At 34.5% G+C, this 24,388-nt stretch overlaps 5 protein-coding genes across 5 annotated transcripts; 1 reads left to right on the top strand and 4 right to left on the bottom strand.

Annotated features, from left to right (window-relative positions):
- Positions 1-2,649: 2,649 nt before the first annotated feature.
- Positions 2,650-5,785, bottom strand: IntS11 (integrator complex subunit 11). Its single transcript, XM_023163763.2, is given in 3 exon segments — positions 2,650-3,308; positions 3,311-3,657; positions 4,681-5,785. Coding segments are annotated over 3 exon segments (1,791 nt in total). The 5' UTR covers positions 5,654-5,785; the 3' UTR covers positions 2,650-2,837.
- A 2,372-nt stretch (positions 5,786-8,157) lies between these two features.
- LOC111508317 (uncharacterized) lies at positions 8,158-10,750 on the top strand. Its single transcript, XM_023163774.2, has 2 exons — positions 8,158-8,474; positions 8,537-10,750. Exon 2 carries the CDS (start codon positions 8,566-8,568, stop codon positions 9,970-9,972), a length of 1,407 nt encoding a protein of 468 aa, XP_023019542.1. The 5' UTR covers positions 8,158-8,474; positions 8,537-8,565; the 3' UTR covers positions 9,973-10,750.
- Positions 10,751-10,827: 77 nt separating this feature from the next.
- LOC111508326 (uncharacterized) lies at positions 10,828-11,614 on the bottom strand. Its single transcript, XM_023163785.2, has 4 exons — positions 11,487-11,614; positions 11,297-11,435; positions 10,976-11,121; positions 10,828-10,918 (listed from the first exon to the last, which is right to left on the bottom strand). Exons 2-4 carry the CDS (start codon positions 11,409-11,411, stop codon positions 10,871-10,873), a joined length of 309 nt encoding a protein of 102 aa, XP_023019553.2. The 5' UTR covers positions 11,412-11,435; positions 11,487-11,614; the 3' UTR covers positions 10,828-10,870.
- Positions 11,532-18,956, bottom strand: LOC141484618 (uncharacterized). Its single transcript, XM_074179632.1, has 4 exons — positions 18,738-18,956; positions 15,360-18,690; positions 11,720-11,974; positions 11,532-11,672 (listed from the first exon to the last, which is right to left on the bottom strand). Exons 1-4 carry the CDS (start codon positions 18,861-18,863, stop codon positions 11,617-11,619), a joined length of 3,768 nt encoding a protein of 1,255 aa, XP_074035733.1. The 5' UTR covers positions 18,864-18,956; the 3' UTR covers positions 11,532-11,616.
- Positions 18,957-20,627: 1,671 nt separating this feature from the next.
- Rbsn-5 (Rabenosyn-5) lies at positions 20,628-23,500 on the bottom strand. Its single transcript, XM_023163797.2, has 4 exons — positions 23,233-23,500; positions 22,760-23,179; positions 21,337-21,554; positions 20,628-21,284 (listed from the first exon to the last, which is right to left on the bottom strand). Exons 1-4 carry the CDS (start codon positions 23,366-23,368, stop codon positions 20,742-20,744), a joined length of 1,317 nt encoding a protein of 438 aa, XP_023019565.2. The 5' UTR covers positions 23,369-23,500; the 3' UTR covers positions 20,628-20,741.
- Positions 23,501-24,388: the final 888 nt, after the last annotated feature.

Raw genomic sequence — 24,388 nt, 5'->3', positions numbered from 1 at the left:
TTTCATAACGATACAGATTATCAACCAATAGAAACCCATAATTTTTCAATCAAGAATCCTGTTCCTTTGTTTGTCCTAGATTCTAACCTAAGTAACTAATTGCTTTATTTGTCAAAATCAGTTTTCATATTACCTACCTACCTATATTATCAAAATGTCTGAAAACAGCGATATAGAAGGAATACCATCGACTCCAATATTTTTAAAAGATCAGATTAATTACAGTTGTTATATTCAATACAAATATAATTAGAATCCTTATAGTTTTCATATATCCATGAAAATACCATTAAGTTTGTGTTTTTTAAAAAAAATATGAGTTAATTACTGTAAATGTGTTCAATACAAATATAATATTTATAGTTTTTCATTATTTATCGGGTTTAGAAAAAATAGCGTATGCAACTCTCATGTAATGGTTATTAATACACTCGCATTTACCATACAAAACTCGCCTTCGGCTCGTTTCGTATCCCGGTTAATGCTCGTGTCTTAATAACCATCAAATCATGATCGTTGCATAATATACTAATATAGGAACAAGTCACAATTTAATCAAACTTGTAACACCTAGGTAATTAATTAACTCTTTATTTTGTACGTAAGATGTGTTGGTTAATATTGACTGTTGAAGAGGTTGCGGAATTCCGGTAGTTAAATATGATGAACCGAGTCTTAAATGAGTTTGGCTGGAACCTTTATTAAACCAGTTATTCGTTGTTAATGTTCCAAATTTTTGATCACTTTGTCTAGAGTTTGATCATGGGCAATTGAGGAGGTGTCATCTGCATACTGAAGGATTTATGCCTCATGCTTGACGTGATTGATATTCCCATGTTGGTAATAATAAATATTAGAGCTGTATATGTTGTGAAACAATGGTGAGGGGGGGGGGTGAACCCTGTGGAACCCCGTGCTATGAATTAAATTCGTCTAAATAACTATTGAATATTTTGACTCTGCTTTCTGTGCATTAGAAGATTCTTAGTTATAAGTACCAGATAATTGGACATACATTCATACAGCTTCAATAAATGACCCTTTCGAAAGTTTTATCGATATCCAGAAAGATCGCTGCTGCTGTGTGATTAGTGTAAATTAAAATTGTTAGATTTAAATGTTGAAAAATGCCTCAAGATTTCTTTTAGTAAAGGGAAAATTAAAATCCCATCCTCTTATTCAATAGATGGTCATTTGCTGAAAGACAAAGAACTGGTTGAAGATTTGTGAATATTTTTTGATTCCCAATTAAGTTTTAGCAGCATATTAAACAATTAGTGGTTAAGTCTCAAGGAATGTTGGGATTTACTTAAAAAAATTGTAGGGATCTGTCTCTGGAGGCTGTGAGGACAGTATATATTGGGGTTGGTCAGATCACTTGAATATGGTTCAATTATATGGTCTCCACAGTATAACGTTCATAAGTTATTACTTGAGAAAGTACAAAATAAATTCCTGAGATATTGTGATTATAGGTTTATTCTAAATATTGTTGCTGATCATGACTATAGTCTTATTATCCATAAATTAAAGCTTATTACACTGGATAAGAGAAGGATTATTTGAATTGAAAGGGTTATATTTTTAGGAGTGATTAATTTTTGGGAAAGAAAGTTTTTGGCTTTCTACTACTCCATCTCTGATACAAAAAAAATGGATGAGAGAATCTTCCAAAGAAAGGAAGGAAGTAATCAATTTGAAAATAAGTAACGCTATACATGGATGTGTAGATCATGCAAAGAAGTAACTTTCAGACACAAACTGAAAGAAAGTCCTCCTGAAACAGCTACTTTCATATAAACATTGAATTACACGAAAGAAAAAAATTCTTTCGAAACAAATACTTCTATATGAACACTGAATTATACAGAAGATACTTTTCTCTATTCAGTTTGTATATCGAACATTCGTGGAGGAATAAGAATCAGATATCATCCACATTCACTTATTTTCAAATTGATTACTTCCTTCCTTTCTTTGGAAGATTCTCTCATCCATTTTTTTTGTATCAGATGGAGTAGTAGAAAGCCAAAAACTTTCTTTCCCAAAAAAGAAGGATTATGTTTAACATTTCTCTTATTTATAAAATATTAAATGCCATTGTAACATGCCCATCTTTGCTACAAATACATCTTGCAGTTCCACAAAGAATGCTAAGGGCATAATTAATTATTTTCCATTAGTTTTCACAGAACAAACTATAAGAGATTTTCTTTTATGGTTAGATCTCTAGAGTTTTTAGAGAGGATAGATTGGATATTTTTAAGAATAATACTCTACTAAGGATACTTTAAAATGTTATAATCGATGTTATACTAGACTGTAGGTATCTAAGTCATTTTGAAACACTATTATCATTATTTTGTGATTTATTTTTTAGCGAGTTGTAGCCTTATTCTGAAATTATTTATTTTCGTTAATTTTATATTGATATAACTGTATTATATTCTGTTTTGTAATGGGGGTTTCCCGTTTAATAAAATGAATCTAAAAAAAAAAAGAAAGTTTTTTTAGAGGCTAGACAATAATGTTTACCTGACCACAGTAAAACGAGTACATCAAACCTCATACTTGAAGCAGCAGATAGTTTTATTGATAATTTCTCAGAATAAGTTGAAAATGCTTCTGTATTTGTAATTAAATGTAAAATTTCTTATAAAAATTTTTATTTACAAGTGCACACTTGAAATATATCACAAATTTCCATTTCTGCCTCAAACCTCAGCTTTAGTAACCACTTCCAGTCAAATCCGTAGATTTGTCCTCTCAGTTGTCCCTAGTCCAATATTCTCCAAACTAACATAGTCTTCCTTTTCACCCCTCTTCAAGGTACCTTCTCAAAACTGCTTAATCAAAGTAATAATGTTCAAAATCTGACTTCCCAATTCTTCATCTTGGTTAGTCCACGACACGTACACACTTTTCTGATCATCATCGTCATCCCCTTCGACTTTAACCAAAACTGACTCCACAGAGATCTCTCCCTCAGAAAAAATCACAGGACACAGTGGAAGTTTCTCTTTGATGAACATTTGTAACTTGTGAGCCGTCACTGAAGAAGGTCCGTTATCGTTTATATGAACTGTAGAAGTGAACCGTACAACATGCCTGCTTATTCCCGCCTCTTTGCAAGCCTCCTCCACGTCCATGAGGCACATTCCGTTGTCTTTCATAACCAGGACTCCATGTAGCGTGCGACGCCTTTTCGGATCAGGAGCCAAACTACTGAACTTTTTCGCCTCGGCTTTGAGAAGTGGAAGGGACACGTCTATGGGGATTTTCACAGGGGTGGAGATGATGGAGGTTTCACACCGTTGGCAGGGTTGAAACACTTGATTTTGAACTCTTGCTGGATTTTTTCTTTGAGGAATTCGATTTTGGCGGCTTCTCCATGGACGAGCATAACGTTGCCAGGTTCGCAGTGTTGTATTAGTTGCATTATGCCCTTGGCGTCTGCGTGAGCCGAAAAACTCATGTATTCGACGGACATCTTGACCTCAACGACTTGCCTGTTTTCAAATTCAATTTTTTTGGCTCCGTTGAGGACCTTATGACCTACTGTTCCTTGTACGCAAAAACCGGGCATTATTATCATATTGTTTTCGTTGGGGGCCCACTTTTTGAATATCTGCAAGCTCAGTCCAGCATGGAGCATACCTGTAATTTAAGATATAAACAAATTGAAAAAATACCACCAAGATGTACTTGTTTATGGTGGCATATTGCCGATATTTCAATATTCCTTATAAATATGTCTTTTAGGTAGGGTATATTTCCATATGGGTTGGAGACAACAATAGTGAAACCCCCGTTATAAAAAGAAAATTCCATAGATACTACAAATTATCATCCTATAAACCCGATACCTGGTTCTCGAACATCTTTTGAGATGGCAATAGCAAGATTAGTTTATTTCTTCTAAAGTTTTCACTTATTTTCACTCAATCAACATGCATATTTGAAAAAGAAATCAGTTGAAACTGCATTAATCCATTTCACACCAATAATAGATGCAATGGAAGCAGGTGATCTAGCCTGTGGGTCTTTCCTGGATCTCTCGAAGGCCATTGACTGCATAGATCATGATTTACTTCTTGAAAAAAATTATACAAGTACAGTATTACGGGAAATAGTTCAAGCTTATCTGATTCATACTTCAAGAATCGAAAAAAAAAAGTGGAATTACAGATGCTCAGTTGGTCGAAGGCATTGGGGACATCCATGGGAGTTCTGCAGGGGAGTAAACCAAGGCCTATGAGGCCGTTCAAGTATTACGTAAGCCAATTTATTATCATTATTTACCCCCACCCCCCCTTGTCAGCAAAAGTAAGCAAAGTTCTTACTCCCCCTCCCATGCTTATGTAAACATTGTTATATGCCTTTTCCAATTATAGACAATGTGGGTTGCCACATGTGTAAAAAAGTAAACAGCTACTGCTGACACGTAATCATCATCTAGACCTCCACGCCCCCCATGTTATCAAAAATAAGCAAAGCAAAAGACCCCCCCGCCCTTCTATAGTGATTACGTAATACTTGAATGGCCCCTATATAATATATTCATTAATGATATTGACAATGCTATAAAAAATACAAATTAATGTCATGCAATAAACTATGCTAAAGACAAAAACTTCCCTCTGGAGGGAATTCAATTTGTTTTATAATTATTTTATATACCTGGTGTAGCAAACACCACCATCGGCCCCGGGTTATCAATGAACTGTCTATCAAATGGCTTGATGTGTTTGAAGTCAAACATATTTCGCTGCACGAATGTCTTTCTTATCTTCTGATTGGTCCATGTTATGAACATTTTATAATAGTTGTTAGCCTTTTCCGTAAGTCCTAATGCAAAGTAAATTGGCGCTTTAAGATTCATGCGTTCCCAATAAGTTTCGAGTAATATACATAGCTCCTGAGCTCTCCCCAAGGCAAATACGGGAATGAGCACCTTACCGCCTCGATCTACACACTCGTGTACTTTTTTAAGGAAATCCTTCTCACGACATCTTTTAGAATCTCTGATGGTGGTAGCGTAAGTTGATTCCGATATCAATAGGTCAGGTCTACACTTGTCGATCCATGCAGCCCCCAAATGCCGATCAGGAGTCATATTATAGTCTCCGGTGTAAACAACCGATTGATTTCCTACTTTGATCCAAAACATGGCGGCTCCCAGAACGTGCCCAGCATAATAAGCTTTTATTTCAATATCATTATCTACCATTACAGACTGATGTAGGGTAACGGCAATCACTTTTTTCATACAATCCTTGATCATCTGGGAGGTAAAGAAATTCTGTTCTCCCTTTTTCTCCACGGAGACCTTTCTCATGTCCTCTAGTAATATGGGGGCTATAGCTTTCGTGGGATGAGTCATATAAATTGGCCCCGTATACCCCACCATTTCAGACATGTAAGGAAGCGCTCCGCAATGATCCAAATGAAAGTGGGATATTATTACGCAATCTATAAACGCGGAAATTGGGCCGTCCGTTATGAATGAAAAATCTGGAAACCTTCGTTCGTCGTTGTAGCCCATATGCATACCACAGTCCAGCATAATATTCTTGTTGCCCATGGTAAGCAACAAGCAGCTCCTGCCCACATCTTGACCTGCACCAAGCGGCGTTACTTTTATATCAGGCATAATTGCTATATACCATGTAAATGATAAATAGCCAATGTGAATAGACTCTGTCAAACTTTTAAGATTTCATTACAATAACCAACAACAACAGAAAATTCAAAATCTCATAGGGGTTACATGCATTTTCTTCTGTTTTTCCTATTATATATTTGGCCTCAGTGAATTCAGATTCAGGCCAGGAAGTCAACGACGTGTGTATCACTAGTAGGTAGGATATAAACTAATACTGTTATATAGAATTTAGTAGAGTTCATCTTCTGATGACCTAAACTCAGTTGATGAAAAGTGTGTCGAAAATGGTATTGCAGTTCTGAAGTGTGGAAAAAGTGTTTAAATTAGAATAAATCTTTTAAATTAACTATATTCGCTATGAATAGGTGACATTTACATGTTTGTCAATAGAATAAAGTACAATTTATCATTTTGACAGAATTTACTATAATCCCTATGGAAAATTGACATTTACATGTTTGTGAAAAGAATAGAATAGAATTACAACAATTTTCAATGATTTCCTCGCGTTTGACGTTTAAATTATAAACTTAGATGACGCCACTTCATGGTCCTTCCATTATGACTGATATTTTGAGATATAAACTGAGAAATAGAAAACTGATTTCCGTATATAATCGATATTCATTGTCATTAGGATTTTTTTTATTGATATTTATATTATTTTCTTAAATATTGCAAGAGAAGTATAAATATCCGAAAAAGTTTATTTCTTCTTAATTTAAATTATCGACAGCTGCAGCCAACTTAGAAAAATATGTAGAGATGTATGATCTCATTGACCTTAAGGCGTTCTCGAATGGTGTTTATCATTAGCGGTCGATTTAAAACTGGCAGCAATTTATTAAAGTGACTGTGTTCTGTGTTGCTGCCTAATAGTGGTAAGAAATGAGATGATCGTTTTGTTAGACATCTTCATTTGTCCACAATCTCTTGAAAAATGCTTTCAGTTTCCAATTATACCAAACAATTAAACGCATATCGAGAACGCTTTGCGTGGAAAGTATTTGTGTTCGATAATCTTAGTAGTCACGGCACGGAATAATGGATTATGTTCACGGCTTACGGCCATCTAGCTGTGCTGTATCATCACTCAGATTAATTAAAGTTGTTTTGTTTACAAAATCTGTCAGAAAAGACAAGTGTTAGGTAGTACTTTCATACTTTGATAAATTCAAATATTTTCGTTGGTATAAGATTATTTCAATAGTGCTCATATTTCTGATATATCAAGAATGAATTATAAAAAAATCACTCCAATGAAAGAGGCGAAGGAAACATTTCAGTCGCTTATGGAATTGTCCAAATTACTTTGTACCGGACTGGAGCCCGATACATTAGCAGTTTGCGTACGACTTTGTGAGGCTGGAGTTAATCCCGAATTATTGGCCACCGTTCTGAGAGAACTGAGAAAAGAAGTTCAGTCACAGGAAAAAACAGAATCCACACATTTTATGAACTAATTATCTCGATTGTGAAGAAAATTTACTCCAATAAAAAACATGAATACACTTCGATTTTTCATCCCGAAATGTTGAATTCTGTAGTTCTCGACTCAAAAATCTCCAGTAGGCTATGGCTATCTGATTTCTTTTAGCATTATACTTGTCTGAAACATCCACATGATTTAGGTTATGTCGATATCAACATAACTTGTCCCTGTCTCTTCTTACGTTGACGTTATTTTAATATAACCATAATAGGGTGCGAGCAGCTGTTGTTGACATGTATCAAAATTTGATTTATTTATGGTTGAAAGATGAACTCTAGATGATATTTTTAATATAGCTATATGAACTGATTATTTATGATTTACAGGAGACAAATTTTCGAAGTAGTATATTATATCATAAGTGGGCGACATAAATATTTCTTGTTATATCTGGGCCTTCAGCTACGTATAGTTTGTAGGTTCCGTAATATGATTGAAAAAATCTGAGTGGTTTTGTTTCTTGTGGTTTGCATAGTTTTCAGTTGAAGAAAGATGAAGGATATGTTTCAGGTCAAATAAATGAAATCTAATGTAACGACGTTAATTTCTATTATTAATTTGATTACTTATGTAGACTGTATAACTTTTCAGGCTTTTTAACCCTTCCAATACGCACCGTTTGATATGGTTCAGTGAGCTAAGTGTCCACCAAGATCCTCAAATCGTCGATAATTACGGGGCTCATCTTCGAAGCCAAAATCTCCGGAATACTATCATTGCCAAATGCCTGGTTAATTTTTCTGCGCAGCTTTTTGGTTCAATTTTGATTTGTAGACAAAAATTGGCCGGAAATCGCTCAACTATATCATATAGTGATGAGTTGAAAAGATGCGAAAAATTAAAATTTGGAAAAAATGAACATTACCAATGTTTAGAGTACAAAATTCTCTAACCCAACTACAGACGCAAGTGTTTTATAAGGACACATCACGAAACAATTTATTAGTTCTGCGGTCTCATTGGTCCTTTGCCGGCAAGTAATGCAACCGTTTTTTTTTGAATAAGGGGCAAAAAAGAATTTCTTATTTTTTTTCTTTTGTCGTCTTGGTCGTTTCACTAGTATAAGGTAATTTTTCATTTTCATTTTTGATTACATTTACTGGAAAACAGTCTTCATCTACTGCTACATTTCAGTAGATCTTTCTTGTGTGAAACCAACATTATAAATATGCCGAAGAAACGTAATAGCAAGGCTTCATTACCACCGGCTAATAAATTATCACCAGATTATATTGACAAAATTATAGTCGAAATGGACGAAGATAACGTTGGAATAGAAATGAAGAAGTTCGTTGTCTATACTTTGGAGCGTATGGTGTATGGGATCGATACTTCACCAGAGTACCTGATTTTCTGCATGTCCTCTTATTTTGTTCTAGGAGAGTTGAAGTATTCCGCTTTAGCAAAGATGTACAATCTGACACCAATAGATATAATCATCGAGCAATGCTATGATGATTTTCCGATGACTGCAGGTCTGAACGACAAGATATTGCAGTTGCTTAAAGTAAAAACAGAAAATCTCCCCCGAGATAAAAAAGACGTGATTCTGGAAATGGACGAGATGCAGTTAGATCCGGAATTGAAGTATCTTGATAGGTTGGACTGCGTTGTTGGTTTTGAAGATGATGGTGAACACAAAACTCAAAAACAAGCTGAATACGTTACTACTATCTGGATTCACAGCATAGGCGGAACGTGGATGATGCCTCTTTGCTTCATATTTACCAGCGCCTCGGCCACTATCGAACAGATCAAACCTTTGCTGTTCAAATCGATTACGAAAGTGGAGGAAATCGGCTTGGATGTTCTGGGGCTCATTACAAGGATGCGAGTCAACTTTTATGATCTAATGTTGCATCTTGAAGTGTCTCCTGAGAATCCAAAGTTCACAGTAGGCTCTAAAGAAGTAATCTTTCTGTTCGAGGTACCCCAACTCATGAACATTACTCGCAATACCTTAGAGAAATATAAACTTAAATTTTACGAGTACCGAACATCTTGGAAGCATATTAAATCACTCTTTGAGATCGAATCTGAAACTCCTGGTCCCCAAAAGACGAAGCTCCGAATGACACATATCAAACTATCTAAAGATGACAGAGTAGTTCCTCGTTATTCAATAGAAACCTTAAGTAATTCTGTAGCTACAGAGTTGAGAGCTCACGTTAACGAAGGAATGCTTTCCTCTGCTGCTGCTGGCACAGCAGAATTCGTTGAAATGTTCGATAAACTTTTTGACCTTTTTAATTCAATCCAGGAGACTTCTGAAACGGAACTCACCAGTAGCTTCAAAGGAACTGAAGCACAGTGTAGGTTCATTGACAGAGTTCTTGCGTTTTTTGATAATTTGAAGGTTTTCAACAAGGAAGGGAAAGATTGCACGGGAGAAGTCAAGTTCATGAATGGTTGGCGCATTACAATTAAGGGCACGTTGCTGTTATGGAACATAATGAAAGCTAAGAATCATCCATACTTACTCACCCGTAAGTTGAACTGTGAATGTTTGGACAAATTCAAGAATGTTTTGCTGGTTCCTATCGCCAGTGCGAGTGGATTGATCTCTACACCAAGTTTTTATTCGCTGTACTTACAATTCTATGTCACTTGTTATTTTATTAATGAAAAATTGCACGATGAAAATGAAGAGTTCAACATCAGCCATTATGTGCGAAGAGTTTTTCGCAGGATTCCTCCAATCAGGCATAATATCGGGAACACAGAAATGAATGCCAGCGAATCCAATTCAGATATAGAAGATCTCAATACTCGATTTGGAGGTCTTATGAGAGAACTCTTGGACCTCGGTCGATGAGAACAGGTGGCCTTTTACCAAATAATGAAACAGCTTTAACTGATGTTCCTTTTAGGATTTCATATGATGAAGTGATATAAGTTACCAAATGTAAAAATTTCTCAGAATTTATTTTAGATGTGAAAAATATGTTTATATATCCTTATTTGTGTTCTTTGTTGGTGTGAATTTGAGAGTTTTAGTGATGTATTTGAAAAAAATAACAAAGTTTATGTAATCCCCACTCTATAACAAAAATTTCATTGCAGTCACATTCAAGTATATATGTAACAAGTGTGACAAAGATTATCCAAATAAACCACATTTTCTGATGAACAATTGACACATATCACCCAAGAAGGTCAGTTGATATGATGAGCAAATAACAGAGATCACCAAAATTGGTATGTTCACCTTGTCAGTATAAGTGAATTTATATTTGGTGATCATTTAGAATTTACTCAAAAAATTTTAAGCAGTAAGCAGTAGAATAAATTCAACTCCCGTTTTTCCTCATTCACACCAATCTCGTGATATTTTATAGTATTTTAGTTTTTAAGTCGAATTATTTTTTTTGTATTGTTTTCAGTTTGTTATGTTTAATGTATATTTTGGATTCTGTTTTCTATGTGTAAGTGCCTTTGTCAGCTCACGAGACTTTACCAACTGTCGATACTAGCTTATTTGAAATTTTATCAATCGAAGAACTGCATAACGCTGTGATTTTGTATTTTTCTTACACTTCTACCACAACTATTTATTATAATAAACATGAATTTGCTGCAGTAGATGCTTTTCAGCGTGTTGTTTCATTCCTGTTTAAAAGTTAGTAAAAACAAGAAATAATTTATTATTCAACAGATAATAATAATAATAAACAGACTACAATTATATATTACATACATTTATTCTTATAAGGTTATTTGTTATCGCAAAGTAAGTTTCTGAAATTCACTCGAGGACGTACCTGGAAATTAAAAAAAATATGTGTTTTTGTACGAATGAAAGAAAGTGATGAGCTTGCCCGTTTATCTTTTCTATCCAGGGCCAGTACAGGAGTCAGTGTAGGTCTTCCATGAGCACACTGGAACGGTAGATCACAAGTTGATAATTTTTCTAGCAGTTCCGCGCACTTATTTTTTGTCAAAACGTCTCCAAATTTTATGGAACCTAAGAAAGATTAATAATGCCATACACACTAGTTAAAAATGAACAATATTCAATTCAGCTCACTCTTGTTTGATTTCAGATGCAACTTTAGAAACATTTACATGAAAATGTTTTTTTTTAATTTCAGATAAACAATTGGAAAAGATATCTCCTACCTATCAATATACTTTTTTACCTCTACAGGCCTCCATATTTATGATATTCTGCAACAATTTTGGCAAAGTGGAAATGGAAGCCCCTCTTGTTGACTTTAGTAGATCGATTATTTCTTTGACTAATTGATGAATCATTTTATTCAGAGTACCAGAAAAATTCTAAAAAAAAATTTCTTCTATTAATTGAAAAATACGCAAATATAATCTTACGTTATGTTTAATTTTTGAGTATAAACTCAGAGGTACTTGAATAACGTTAATTCCATTAGTGAAGAACTCGACTGAGAGTCCCAAAAAGTTCAAATAGGATTCTCGTTTCTTCAGCAGCTGTAAGTCGTTTTCAAGGAATGAAAAATAACAACTTCTCCGCGAGTTCTGATTTGGCCTCCTTGTAAACTGCAAACAGAGTCTAAGAAAAAATAATAAATGCATACTTAGCCTACTTTTTAACAACTTCTCCAGCCGAATTCTTTCGTGAACGGCATGTTGATCGAATAGTATTAGCAAATTGCTTTCTCTGTCCAAAACTGCGATGAACTTTTTGTCCACTTGACCTATAACCTCGATGTTCTTGAATAAAGTATTGCTGAAACTTACGACGTCGGTCAAGTTCTTCTTTCCTATGCTTATATTAGGGATACTGTCCTCAAACATTTTCAGTTTTTCTTTGTACATATTTTCGAAAAATGTACTTGGGTCTATAAAAAAAAAAAGGGAAAAAGGAGGGTATTCGGTGATCCAGATGGTAGGTACAAATTCTCATATTATTCCGTAAGCCTGACTCCAAATTTAAACTATTACAATAACAATTTATTTCGCAAAAACAATAATAGCCGTTACTACACATCGCCTGTGATAATGTCTGCCGCAGTAGTAGACGAAACGTAAATCTGCAGGCCACGGCCAAAAGAAACGGAAAATAGATATATATATATATATATATATATATATATATATATATATATATATATATATATATATATATATATATATATAACACAAAAAGTGTTTTTGTGTTATGTATAAAGTTGCAAAATGTTGGTTTATTCATATCATATGTTTTCTCGTCTATATGGAGTCCAGTCCTAAAAATTTGATAGATGAGAAATATTTGGCAGTTTCATTATGAAAGTTGGATTTTTAGAATTCGATATTTCTGTTTTTTAAAAGTTAATGTAAATTTTTGGTATGCTGGCCACTATGATAATTCATAAAAAAATCATAAAGCAAATAACTTTTCATTCAAGTAGACGGAAACTTGAAAAAATATACTTCTCGGTAATTGATTCTGAATAATTTATTATTAGGAATTATTAACTATATATTTATTTATAATAAAGTAGGTACACACTGTATCTTATGAGAAACATTTTGAGTGCACATATATCAGATGCAAAATACATAAGAACCTTGAGGTGTTAGTTATTACAGTGTACAGAAGTCCTCATGCAAATATTGAAATCTCTAGAAACTACTTGAAACACTTCAGTTTCTGACATAAATTCATTCTCCAGCCCGTGGTAAAAATTTTTTAGACAACATTTATGTCAATTTCAAGGAGAGCACTTAAACTTCAGCAGTAACATAAGTGACCATCAGTCTTGCCAGATATTGAGTATCAATATTGAATCACATCAAGAAAATACCAGGCTGACTTACGAATACAGGGAGATAAACCATCACGATAATATTACGAGGTTCTTGTCCTTACTCAAAGAGGAAAATTGGTTCAAAATGTATCAGTCAAGTTAAAATGCTAATGTTAAATTTGAAAAATTCTTAGAAACCTTCAGGCACTATTTTTAAATCGCTTTTCCTTTGAGGCGAAAAAAAGAAACAAACAAAACCGCAAACCCTGGTTAACTGAAGGCTTATAATAGTATCGGGTATCTGTATTTTCTCACATTAAATGGTAGTAGTAATATGAAAAATAGTACATCAAATATAAAAAGTTATATATTAGAAAATTACTAAATGAGGCGAAAAAGCTTACAAACCCAATTTATTAACGAACGGTAAAAAATAAATCTGTCGCAGTGCTTGAAATATTATGAGATCTAATAATGATAAAATAAAGGAAAAAAATAATAAAATAATAATGTACAGAATAACCTCGTCACTGAACCTGCAAATGTATCTAACTGTTTCATTAACTACTTAAATGCCATTCCAAATACTCTTCTGCAGAAAAATAAGGTTACCAAAAGCATCAATGCTCATTCCCTCTACTTCATACCTGCCACAGAGTATGATATCCTAGTACTAGACATTGTCACTAACCTAAGCCACTCAAATTCCACCGGTGACGAAAGAATAAGTACGAATATACTGAAAAAATGCATAAGTACTTTTTATAGCTGAACCTCTTATCTACATGATCAATTGCTCCTTGGAATAGGGAATTTTTCCTGAGTGCCTGAAGCTTTCAAAAATTGTGCCAATTCATAAGAAGGGAAATAACACTGACATACAAAATTTCAGACCAATTTCTTTCATCAGCCCATTCTCAACAGTATATGAAAAATATGTTTCAAGCCTAATGACAACTTTTTTTTAATAAATGGGGTCTATTGAATGTGAACCAGTTTGGTTTTCGCAAGGGAGTATCCACAAGTCAAGCGATTACACAGTTCCTCAACAACGTGTACAGGGAGTTGGATGAAGGTAAAAAGACGCTAGAGATTTTCATAGACTTAAGTAAGGTATTTGATCTGGTAGATCACAGAATTCTCCTAACAAAGCTTAAGATGTATGAAATCAGGGAATAAACCCACAAATGGTTTGTAAAAGTTACTTAGAGGTTGATGCTACTATGTAGAGGTTAGCAGAAATAAATCAGAATCTGAAAATTGTTCCCTCGGGGTTCCTCAGGGTTCTATATTAGGTCCACTTTTATATATAATATATGTAAATGATTTTTATAGTGATCAGTTCGTTTTGTATGCTGATGATACATCTTTATTGATAATTCAGAAAATATTAAAGCCACAGTTAATAAAGCATCTGATGAAATAAAAAGAACCCAAAAGTGGTTCTTAGACAATGGTCTCTTGTTAAATGAAAGAAAAACTGTGCTTTTACATTTTAATATTTCAAGATAAGCACCCCAGATCACAGTTTACTAGTAACGTCAATTAATGGATCAATTCAACAACAAGAGGAGACACAATTTGTGAGTTTGAAAATAACAGAAAATCTCAAATGGTACAAGCATATTGATACGATTTGTAAAAAGATATCCCCAATATCTTACTGTATTCAACAACTACGCTGGGATGTAAATAGATCACTCTTATTAATGTACTACCATGCATACTTTCATTGTAACATTTCCTATGGTATTATAGCTTGGAGAGCATCTAGTGCGATTGTTCCAGAATACTCAAAATTCAAAAAGAACCATAAGGTATATAGCAGGAGTTACTAGAAGGACAAGTTGCAAACTCATCTTTCAAAATCTCAGAATATTAACTAGCTGTTACAACTTTATACATTTATGAGATATTAAAATATGTAAAATGCACATAACCAGTTTTCCTAATCTTAATGGTAATAAGAATTATAACACTAAAAATTCCCTACAGTTGGAAGTGCCAAGACACAGATTAGTTGAATCTGAATCATGTCCCAGGCTTATTGTCATTAAATTGTACAATAAACTTCCAAGTACAATAAAACAAATCTGGCTTTAAACATATGTAACATTTTGGTAAGATTTTAAAATAACGATGCTGTTACATAAATAACAGATTATTTTTGGTTTTGACTTTTATATAGTATATATGTACATGTCCAACATTTTAGTCCGATTTTAATAACGATAAATAGCAGATTATTTTAAGTTTTGACTATTAGGTATATATCACATTATATTATCTATGTAAATTGCATATTGCGCCTCTAAGTGAACGAAATATGTATTTTTAATCTTGTATTTGTACACGTTTTGACATACTCAGTGTCATCTATAGATGATGCAACTGAATAATAATAATTATTATTATATTATTATTAATATTAGAGTTATAGAAAACAGATGAATGTTACTAATATACTAGTTTACTAATAAAAAAAATAACATACCAACATCTTTCAAATAATGCTGCCATTTAATATAGATCAACTCGTTTTTGTAAGTTTCCATAATATACTCCAGCAGCTTGTCTTTGCCGTTTTGACTCAATGACCTATCGACCTCTTTGATCTCCATCAATATAGGCGACATTCCTTTTGGGACGAAATCCAGTCGCTCCGCTATTTTAAACTGCTCCCCCGCGGGCTTTGGGGTACAATATGTGGTAAAACCAGTTCGCTTATTAATATAGTAACTGCTCCCAAAATCATTAAACTTTTTGATCCAGTCCTCGGTGATTTCATCTTTGTCGCTCTTCTTGAAGTTTTCTTCCTTTGCAGCGTCTGTGAATTGGCTGTCCCATTCCATGAATTCTTTGGCCAGAACACTTCGCTCAGTTTCCCACTCTTTTTCGAGCCTCTGCTGTGTATTCAAAATAGAAGAGTTGTGAGTATTTGGAGAAGTCCTCGCCTGCAAGGTAGGATTAACATCATTTTCATCATTTCTAGTTTCCACATCAACTTTTTCAGTTGGATTAGGTGCTGGGCAAAACTTTTCTGACGCGTTATCTCTATTGCGTTCTTCAGAAACGCTTAATAGATTTCTCAGAGGTTCTATATTAGGATTGAAGTGCTTCTCGAAAGATTGACTGAACACTAAATCAGTTCTGTCTCGTACCTTGTCATTATCGTTCTGCTGGGTACTCAAGTGGGCAGGTTTGAATTGACCAAAAGATCCGATTGTCCAATCGTTTGTACGGAGCGTTTTTTCATTGCGATCGTCTTCATTAACCATAAAAGAACAGTCTAAATTTGGAATATTATCTTGTGGAGATTGGGGGCTACAATTTGGCGGTAAATCGTCACAAAACTTGTTTGGCTCAGGATACTGGGGTAAAACGGGATTTTGATTGATGTAGGGATTATTGTGAATACCATACTGATATTGGAAGTCCATAGGATGCCGATATTGGGGCTTAGGAAGATACTGATATTGCGGATGGAAATACGGCTCGTAATAAGGGTTATAACTTATACCGTTAATATAATTGTCAGGGACATTGAAAGTTTGTAATTTGTTCTTTCTGTTCGATGTGAAGTAGGGACTTCTTTCATATACTCGGGCATTTCGAAACCTATTTTCTGTTTCTATATGCCCTGCAAAGGCTCTGTCAGGTTCAATATGGTTTGTGTTTTTACAGTATTTCGATGTTTTCTTTTGACAAGCCGATCCCAAATTCAAATTGAGTTTATTGAATTTATCACTTTGAGGAAAATCAACGCCAAATTCGTCGCAACGTTCTGTTTCAAAATTAAAATATTTACTGGTGTCCTCGTGACAGTTGCAGATGCATTTTTTACCAATGAAGAGTTTTTCAAAACCTGGTTTTTCTTCACACCCCTTATTTTTCGGAGCAAACTTGAAATGGCCTCCTGATGTCCTGTCTGAAAGCACAACAGTGTAGTTGTCTTTAACCGTACTGTCTGGGAAAATACTGTCGTGTTTCTTTTTCTTTCTGTGGAGGTTGAATGTTGTTTGCAAGCCCTTGGAAATCATTCTGTTGTCTTCGAAACTAGTCTGCACGCACTTGGAAGCTTTCTGCCCCGCGTTCTTTGCTTGTCTAATCTTCTTGGTGCTCTTCACATTCACAGAAACCGACATTGCATTGCTCACCCCATTGACTTTAGTCTGGAAATTGTTTTCCATCAGAAAATTAGATTCTTCCTCGTACACGGTCTCTTGGCTGGCGTTGATTTCTCCCATGTTTTCGTCGCTGCTGTATATTTGGGTCGACTTCAGAAACATGTTCATTATGAGGCTTTTACCTTTGGTTTGGTCGTCGGTAAACTTGGACAGGGTGGATTTTGCATCGTCCTGCCGGGTTGCCATTGGCTTTTCCAAATGTAGCGTTTGCTTCCTAGCAAGTTTGCTCGCTTCAGAGTTTTTGTTGGCCTGTTTTTTCTTTTGGAAAACCGTCACTGGAAGAGGTTTCTTGATTTTGATTTTTGGTTTAGCGATGGCTGAAGGAGATGAATCACTTATATGACAGGATTCTGTATCAGGAATATCTTCAACTCTTTGAACATCCAATTTTTGAGCTACATCTCTCTTTGGGGACTTTTTCGCTTTAGTTTTCTCCTGTACTGCCTTAGGACAGATCGTTTTTTTGTCCTGCGTCATTTTCAACCACAAAGAATCTTCAATTGCATCATCAGATATGTTGCCACCTAGCTGTCTCTCTTCTGCAACATCTTCGTCTGCTAACTTAATCGCCTTTTCTGGTGTTTTTGCCTCGTTTTCGGAGTTTTTTCTTTTATAACCGTAGCTTCTGAAGGCTCCAGCTATTGCAGATACTCCACTGTGTTTTTTAGAGTTTTCCAAAGGTAAAACAGGTTCATTATTGTTTTGTGGTTGTTCTACATCACCAAAAAATGATGTGATCAATTTTTCAATGCATCTCTGAACCACATTCCAGTTTTCAAATTCCACCATAGTCTTGGTAGGATTCAGCAAAATATCTAACTGAGAATAAGGACACTTAACATTTATCACAAATACTGGATATTTGTTGACAAATTCTACAGATTTCTTCTTACTTATTTTATGGAACTTATAGTACATTTTACAAACCAGTTTTTGGATTTTTGGAGAGCAAATTGGGCGTTTATTCACAAAAAGATACTGGAGTCTCATGTTATCTGATAACTCTTTAAACAAAAGTGCATCAACTGACAATTTTCCCTTCGATATTTTCATGAAACAAAAATCGTCACCTACCTCGGGATGCAAGTACTTGAAAGAGGATAATATATCTTTGTTTTTCTGAGTATTGAGGAGCAGTTCACTGGTAACGTCGTTGCGAATAGTAAAAGACACTTCAGGATTCATTATCATTAAGCTTTCCATGCTATTCTTGATTTCTTCAAGTTCCAGTTCACTGATCAACCGTTTCCTTCTCACAGGAAGATTGTAGAAAAACCCCTCAACTGTTACGGTGGTGCCAACGCTTGGCCGGTCTCTTACCTGTGTTACACCCTTATTGGTATGCTTTCCACAGGTCTTACTATAAGTTTCAGAAGAACTTGCATGTCTAGAAGTAATATTAACGCTCTTAGAAGATTCTATTATACTTGCTAAAGCTTCTCCCCGAAACCCATAATACTTGATGTGTTTCTCCAACTGTTCCAAGGTTTTACACTTATTAGTAAAGTATCTTCGCCCCACCTGACTCAGGTTCTCCTCCAGAATCCCTTCTCCATTATCTACAACCTGAATTCTGAAAGTGACGAGGTTTATTCTTACTGCTATGGCTGTTGACTTAGCATCCAAGCTATTCAGAACCTAAAAAACTCTGCTTAAGGTCAAATATTTTTTGAAAATGTACTCACTAATTCAATGACACATTGAGTTACTGTATTTATTGTGTAAGTGCTTCTTAACTTAGATAAAACATCTGGACATAGTTTTTTAATCTCCATGTTTACATTTGAAATCAAATATTTCAACTGATACATTGCATTTCACAGCCCACTTGACCATCATTGTGCAGTAGTAGATTATAAATTTCAATGAATTAAAGTTTATTTATCAAATTTCCGCAAAGCTCACTTTCAGCAAATGCGATTTGGAATGACTAATAATGAAAATAGTACTTATTAGTAAATGAACATTTTTTCATGTAGGTAATATCTTTGTATATAGACTATATACAAAAATAAATCTGTTTTTCCGTTAATCAGCTGTCGCCCTCATACGAACGACAACTCTCAGAAGTTGAGAAACTTGTGCGAGCTAAGGACTAGAGGTCTTACCTTTTAACGTGTGATTCCTAACACGGTTATAAAGGTAATATAATCAATACAGGACAATTGTTTCCGCGATTACCACATAAAAATTTAGTTATTGATAATCTAATTAAAAAGAATAGGTTTTCTAATTTATAATAAGGGGAAAATGTTTGATATGGTTTGATGGAAAAAACCCTTCTTCACTGATCGAAGAACTTTCAAAGAAGGAAAAAAAATAAAAATGTCAAAAACTCTTCACAATGAGGATATGTAGCTTGAAGAGGTTTAAATATTTATAATTTTATACAAAAAACAGATTTTTTTCAATAGTCTCACTTTCACTTTCACAAGTGAAGTGAGGTCGTCAAATAATGAGACCATATATTCAAAAATATTTTGGTTAGTCTATATATAAAGACTTTAGTTTCGATTTGTGTGTAAAACGCCATCTGTTCGCTAATAGGAAAACTATTACTAAGAACCGCCTGTTCGTTGTATAATCGTTACTTTGTTTATAGGGTTTAGTCTATATACAAAGATCGTTACGTCTTTGTATATGATAGTCTATATAAAAAGGTTTCGCGGTGTGTCCCCCTGAAAGAGGTACCTAATGTTTAGACAGCTTTATCTTCATATACAAAGGCCACATTATAGCTTTGTATGTAGACTATATATACATAGGTATAGCTTTTTATATAGACTAACCGTTATAGTTTTGTGACTATGCTTCAGATTATGCATCAGTGGCATTGTCCCAGTGGCGTACCTTAGACATTGTCTAAGGATTTACCTCACAGGACACATACGACTTACTTAATAACCGTCAGATGGCGGCTCTGAAGCTGGTTATTATATGACTTCCCAAACTATTGGAGAAATACTTCAATTGAAGAATTATCAGAGAAAAAAACACAATTTTGGTATTCTTAACAAAATTTTCTACCTTCTTGATGATTTGAAAACTGTTATAATTCAGAGATGGTTGACGAATGTATGGTGAAATATAAAGGACTCTTAACTCTGATGACACTACATTTGTCTGGTCTTCGAAATCGGATATGTACTGCGCGTTCTTTTAAACGAGTTAAAATGGATTGCTTACTCTGACTAATATATTTTTCTGCCACAGTCCTCATAGCTTTTTATTTGCATCTTGTCTTTAGGGCTACCTAACATTTGTTCAAGTGAGACTTTCTGAAATCATTGAATGTGTCGGAAAGTGTATCTTGTTGGTAAAACGCGCGTCAAAAAAAGTGTTGAAGTTCTGGTGTTTGAGAAAAGTGCTTGTTTTGGATTCATTCCTCACCAGAGATTCTATTTTCATCTTCTATAATTTATTGTACTCGGAAAACCCCAATACAATAAATTGTGTAATAAACTTATAAATAACAACATTCAAGTCTCAAGAGTTTTGAGTTCTAGGAAAACATTGTAACTTTTGATCTCAAGACAAAGTTACCTGAATGATCTAAAAATTAATCACGGACTACAGATGTTTAATATTTTATTGACTAGATTAGATCCGTAAATAAAAAATACAGAAACAGTATAAAATCATAATATTTTCTCATATAAAAATGGAATGTTTCAACTTTAACCATTATGCTAATCCCCTCTTACTTTGCTGAATTGCTGTTTTTGATACATCTGTTTCAACATATTGAGGTTTTCTTGCAGAGATGCCACTTCTTCGAACCTTTGAGCAGCCCTAGCTTGCGTGATGTAATTCTTCACGATATTTATTTGTTCCAGCAAGGGATCACCTTCCTCTACCACTGTCGTCTCATTAGGAACATGCGCTGGAGACCATCCGGTGGTAACAGCAATCCTTTTTACCGTTGTATTGCGAGTTGGTACAAAATCCTCTTCTACTAGTCGTGCTGAGCGTTCCCGCTTGGCCCTTTCTAGCTCCTGAAGGGTAGGGGGAGGAGGTAGAGTGAGGAGGTAATCTTTTATGTATGCGGACGTTGCCTTTCGAACGTTCGTCTGCAAAATTGCTGCTTTTGGGAAATCCGCATCGACTGGAAGTGAGTCGATTTTCTTGCTGATGGTATCTATCATCTGTGCTTTGTCTGCTATTGTAGCCCTTAGAGACTGTAGATCTTGAAGCAGGTATGTAGTTTCACCAGATAAAAGAGAATTGATCATCTACAAAATAACAAAATAATATGGAAGAAACAAAAATAACTGGTTATTTTACCTTGTTGTACATGTCCACAGAGTTTTGTGCTTGGGATTTATTTTTCTGCAAGTGGGAGTACAGCTGACATATGATGGGTTGCATGACTTGTTCAATTTGGACTCTCCGCCTGCCTTCTAACATATCTAGACAGTGGTAACATATCCTCAGACTTTCAGATTCCTTTGACAGGCCTTGCTCTCTGCCGCTGATATTATTGACAGGTGCAACTATTGTCTCTGCACAAAAAAGGTAATTAATAAAGGGTTCGCTTTCGAAATGAATGTACTTGTTTTCCAGAAACGGGGAGAAAAAGATATTGCTACAAGGCTGGATTGTGAGTGTGATACTTCTAAATTCTAAAAATTAGAAACTTATAATTAGTAGGAAACAAAGACAATTAGAAATTTGCACATGCAAATAACAGTAAAATGTGAACATTCCTGAATATTGTTGATACAATATTAAATAACATTGAGGTACAGTAGGAACCTTAAGGCATACGGAAGACACCTGCGTTATAACCAATATAACATATCCAACTTCAAGTTGAATCAGAAAAACTAAATAATCCCAATTTTCTACTGTGTCGAAAGTTTTGGAAAAATCAGTATCTGAATTCATCTGCCCTTTACTTTTCAAAAGATCAAGAATTTTGTGTTGGTAATACCAGATTTATATTGTTAAAAACCATGTTGATTCTTCGTAATTCATTTTTCAGAGCGATTTTTTAGCTGATCATAGATTGATGAATCTAAAATGTTTCCATTTTCAACTTCTTCAGAAAAACATTATGACTATTATTGTAGAAAGAAGAATACACAGTTGAAAAGAGTTTTACAAAACAATCTACATTTTGTTTACTGTTAATTCCTACAACAACCTCATATCCCATGGTATCTAGAATTCATTTGCTGAACTTTTATCAGTAACATAGTTCCAGAAATATTTCAGATTGGTATATGATATATATAGACTGATTGTTGATGCACATAGTAAACAAACTTTTCTAATACCCTCAAAACAAGTTAACCAATGGCTAATTCATATACAAAACTTTATCTTTTACTTTAATATTAAGGATGAAATTGTTCATATACTGTTGTTAAAGAAAAAGCACATGCGCTGTAGATGTTAATTTGGAACAGATTAAAAAAAGTTGGTTCAAAAGAAAAAATTGAAAAGATATAGTAATTCAATGTTGCTGTTTCTTAAACTCCGCATACAATAGCAGAACAGCCATACAATAAAGAATGGGGTTACGTTACAAATAACACTGAACACATTGTTGGTTGATGCATGCATATTTTTTTAGATTAAGTGATCCTTGAAGAAAAAGTACTCACCAACAAACTTTTGTAAAAGTTTGGTGTAAGAATCAACCATAAAAGTATACCACTTATTTTAAAACCCAGAGATGTAACAATATATGCTTTATACTCACGAGCGGTCTCATAAGGTAAAAAGTACGAACATGAGTTGCACATGATACTTCCACACAATCGGCAGTGGTGCTGTCGCCTTGTAATATTGAAGGCAGACGTGCAGGACGGGCAACGACTGACTGTTGTTCCATCCAACCAAGCAACTAGTTCTTGTTCGTGCTGTTTACGATCTGGCCCATTGACGTGAAGCAGTCTGTCTAGTCTAATGATTAATTTATTGGTTTCAGCAGTTTTATGATCTAGCTTCTCCCTTCTCGAAGATTTATAATAATCTGTGTGTGACTGTGTGAGGCCAGGATCTTGTGGTTCGCTGTATTCTAAATGAAACTTTTCTTTTTCAAGGGATATTTCCTTCTTGAATGATTCAAGATCTTGGTCATCAAGAGTGAGTATTTTCTTTTTGACTATTCCATAAATATCTACAATACAAAGTGAGCGATTCTGATTGTATGAGAACTGGGACAGGATGTACCTTTTATTGACCTCAATATATCCTTTTCTTCAGAGTGCAAATCTTGAAAATGACTTATTAGATTATTGGCAGAGCGCAAATCCTTGTGACATATAGGACATAAAAAACCTTCTTGGATGGAGTTAGCTTCTGCCATTGTGTAGGAATATATAAAAAAAGATCTTCACATTTCGTTAACTTCCACCCCTAAAAGTTTTTCCTTTATTTTAACCTAAAAATTCAAATTATGTGGAGTGTCTAAACTACCGAGTTGCCGTTAATTAAATGACAGTACTTAGCTTAGGACAAGCTTAGGCCAAGACGAGTTCTTAAATGCGCCGAAGAAAGTATTTGTCAAATTATTAAAAAAAACTTTTATTGTCCAAACAGACACTAGAACCATTTACAGGATACAGAAAAAGATTCCTCCCGAATTTTACTAACAAATTCTGCAATTTGCAATAATTTGTATCCACACTCTTGTACGCCTTGTCACGCATTTATTTTCTATTCTATTTTTTGTAGCCATACCAAATTTCATTGATGACCCCTGTGAAGTAACGTGTTGGTAATTGAAAATGCAACACACCCTGTATTGTACATCAATCATTTATTTTCAATTATTGTTTGACATTTGTATGTATATGAATGACTGTCAGATACAAGTTCATCATAATATATATAAATTATTGATATGTTCAATATAACGTTTAGAAGTAACTCAGGCTTATTGTAATTACACCTTTGCACTGCCCTCATTGCATTTCCAACAGGTTATGGGCCCAGGCAACAAAGTAAAAGTTGTAATCTGTCAATAAGTGAATGTTGCATCATTGAATTTATCAATATGAGTTCAAGTAATGGTTTTGGATCTTCCATTGAAAAGCTCACTGGTCGAGATAACTACAATACTTGGCGGTTCGCAGTTCAAACTTATCTCGAACATGAAGAACTCTGGGAGTGCGTCACAGGTACAGAGAAAGATGAAAAAAAGATCACTAAAGCCAAATCTAAAATAATTTTGCTAATTGATCCCATCAATTATGTTCATATCCAAGATGCACCGACAGCAAAGGCTGTTTGGGACAAACTGAAGGCAACTTTTGAAGATTCAGGATTAACAAGGAGAGTTGGATTATTGAGAACTTTAATTACAACCAGACTCGAGAACTGCAAT

The sequence above is a fragment of the Leptinotarsa decemlineata genome, unplaced genomic scaffold, assembly GCF_025532065.1.
Source record: "Leptinotarsa decemlineata unplaced genomic scaffold, Ldec_3_MD MMD2_tig00026282_RagTag_RagTag, whole genome shotgun sequence".
NCBI lineage: Eukaryota > Metazoa > Arthropoda > Insecta > Coleoptera > Chrysomelidae > Leptinotarsa > Leptinotarsa decemlineata.
Note: the sequence above shows the minus strand (reverse complement) of the source record. Positions and strands in the feature narration are given on the sequence as shown.

Bases quoted from the DNA above. Each gene is read 5' to 3' on its own strand.
- LOC111508317 (XM_023163774.2), top strand. From the start codon at position 8,566: ATGTACAATCTGACACCAATAGATATAATCATCGAGCAATGCTATGAT.
- LOC111508326 (XM_023163785.2), bottom strand. From the start codon at position 11,411: ATGATTCATCAATTAGTCAAAGAAATAATCGATCTACTAAAGTCAACA. The intron at 11,122-11,296 runs GTAAAAAAGTAT...AATCTTTCTTAG, and splicing joins AAATATGGAGGCCTGTAGAG to GTTCCATAAAATTTGGAGAC. The intron at 10,919-10,975 runs GCAAGCTCATCA...TTTAATTTCCAG, and splicing joins TGGATAGAAAAGATAAACGG to GTACGTCCTCGAGTGAATTT.
- LOC141484618 (XM_074179632.1), bottom strand. From the start codon at position 18,863: ATGTATCAGTTGAAATATTTGATTTCAAATGTAAACATGGAGATTAAA. The intron at 11,975-15,359 runs GTATGTTATTTT...TTTTTTTTATAG, and splicing joins GCATTATTTGAAAGATGTTG to ACCCAAGTACATTTTTCGAA. The intron at 11,673-11,719 runs GTAGGCTAAGTA...CTCTGTTTGCAG, and splicing joins GCTGGAGAAGTTGTTAAAAA to TTTACAAGGAGGCCAAATCA.
- Rbsn-5 (XM_023163797.2), bottom strand. From the start codon at position 23,368: ATGGCAGAAGCTAACTCCATCCAAGAAGGTTTTTTATGTCCTATATGT. The intron at 21,555-22,759 runs GTGAGTATAAAG...TTTTTTGTGCAG, and splicing joins TTTACCTTATGAGACCGCTC to AGACAATAGTTGCACCTGTC. The intron at 21,285-21,336 runs GTAAAATAACCA...GTTATTTTGTAG, and splicing joins CTGTGGACATGTACAACAAG to ATGATCAATTCTCTTTTATC.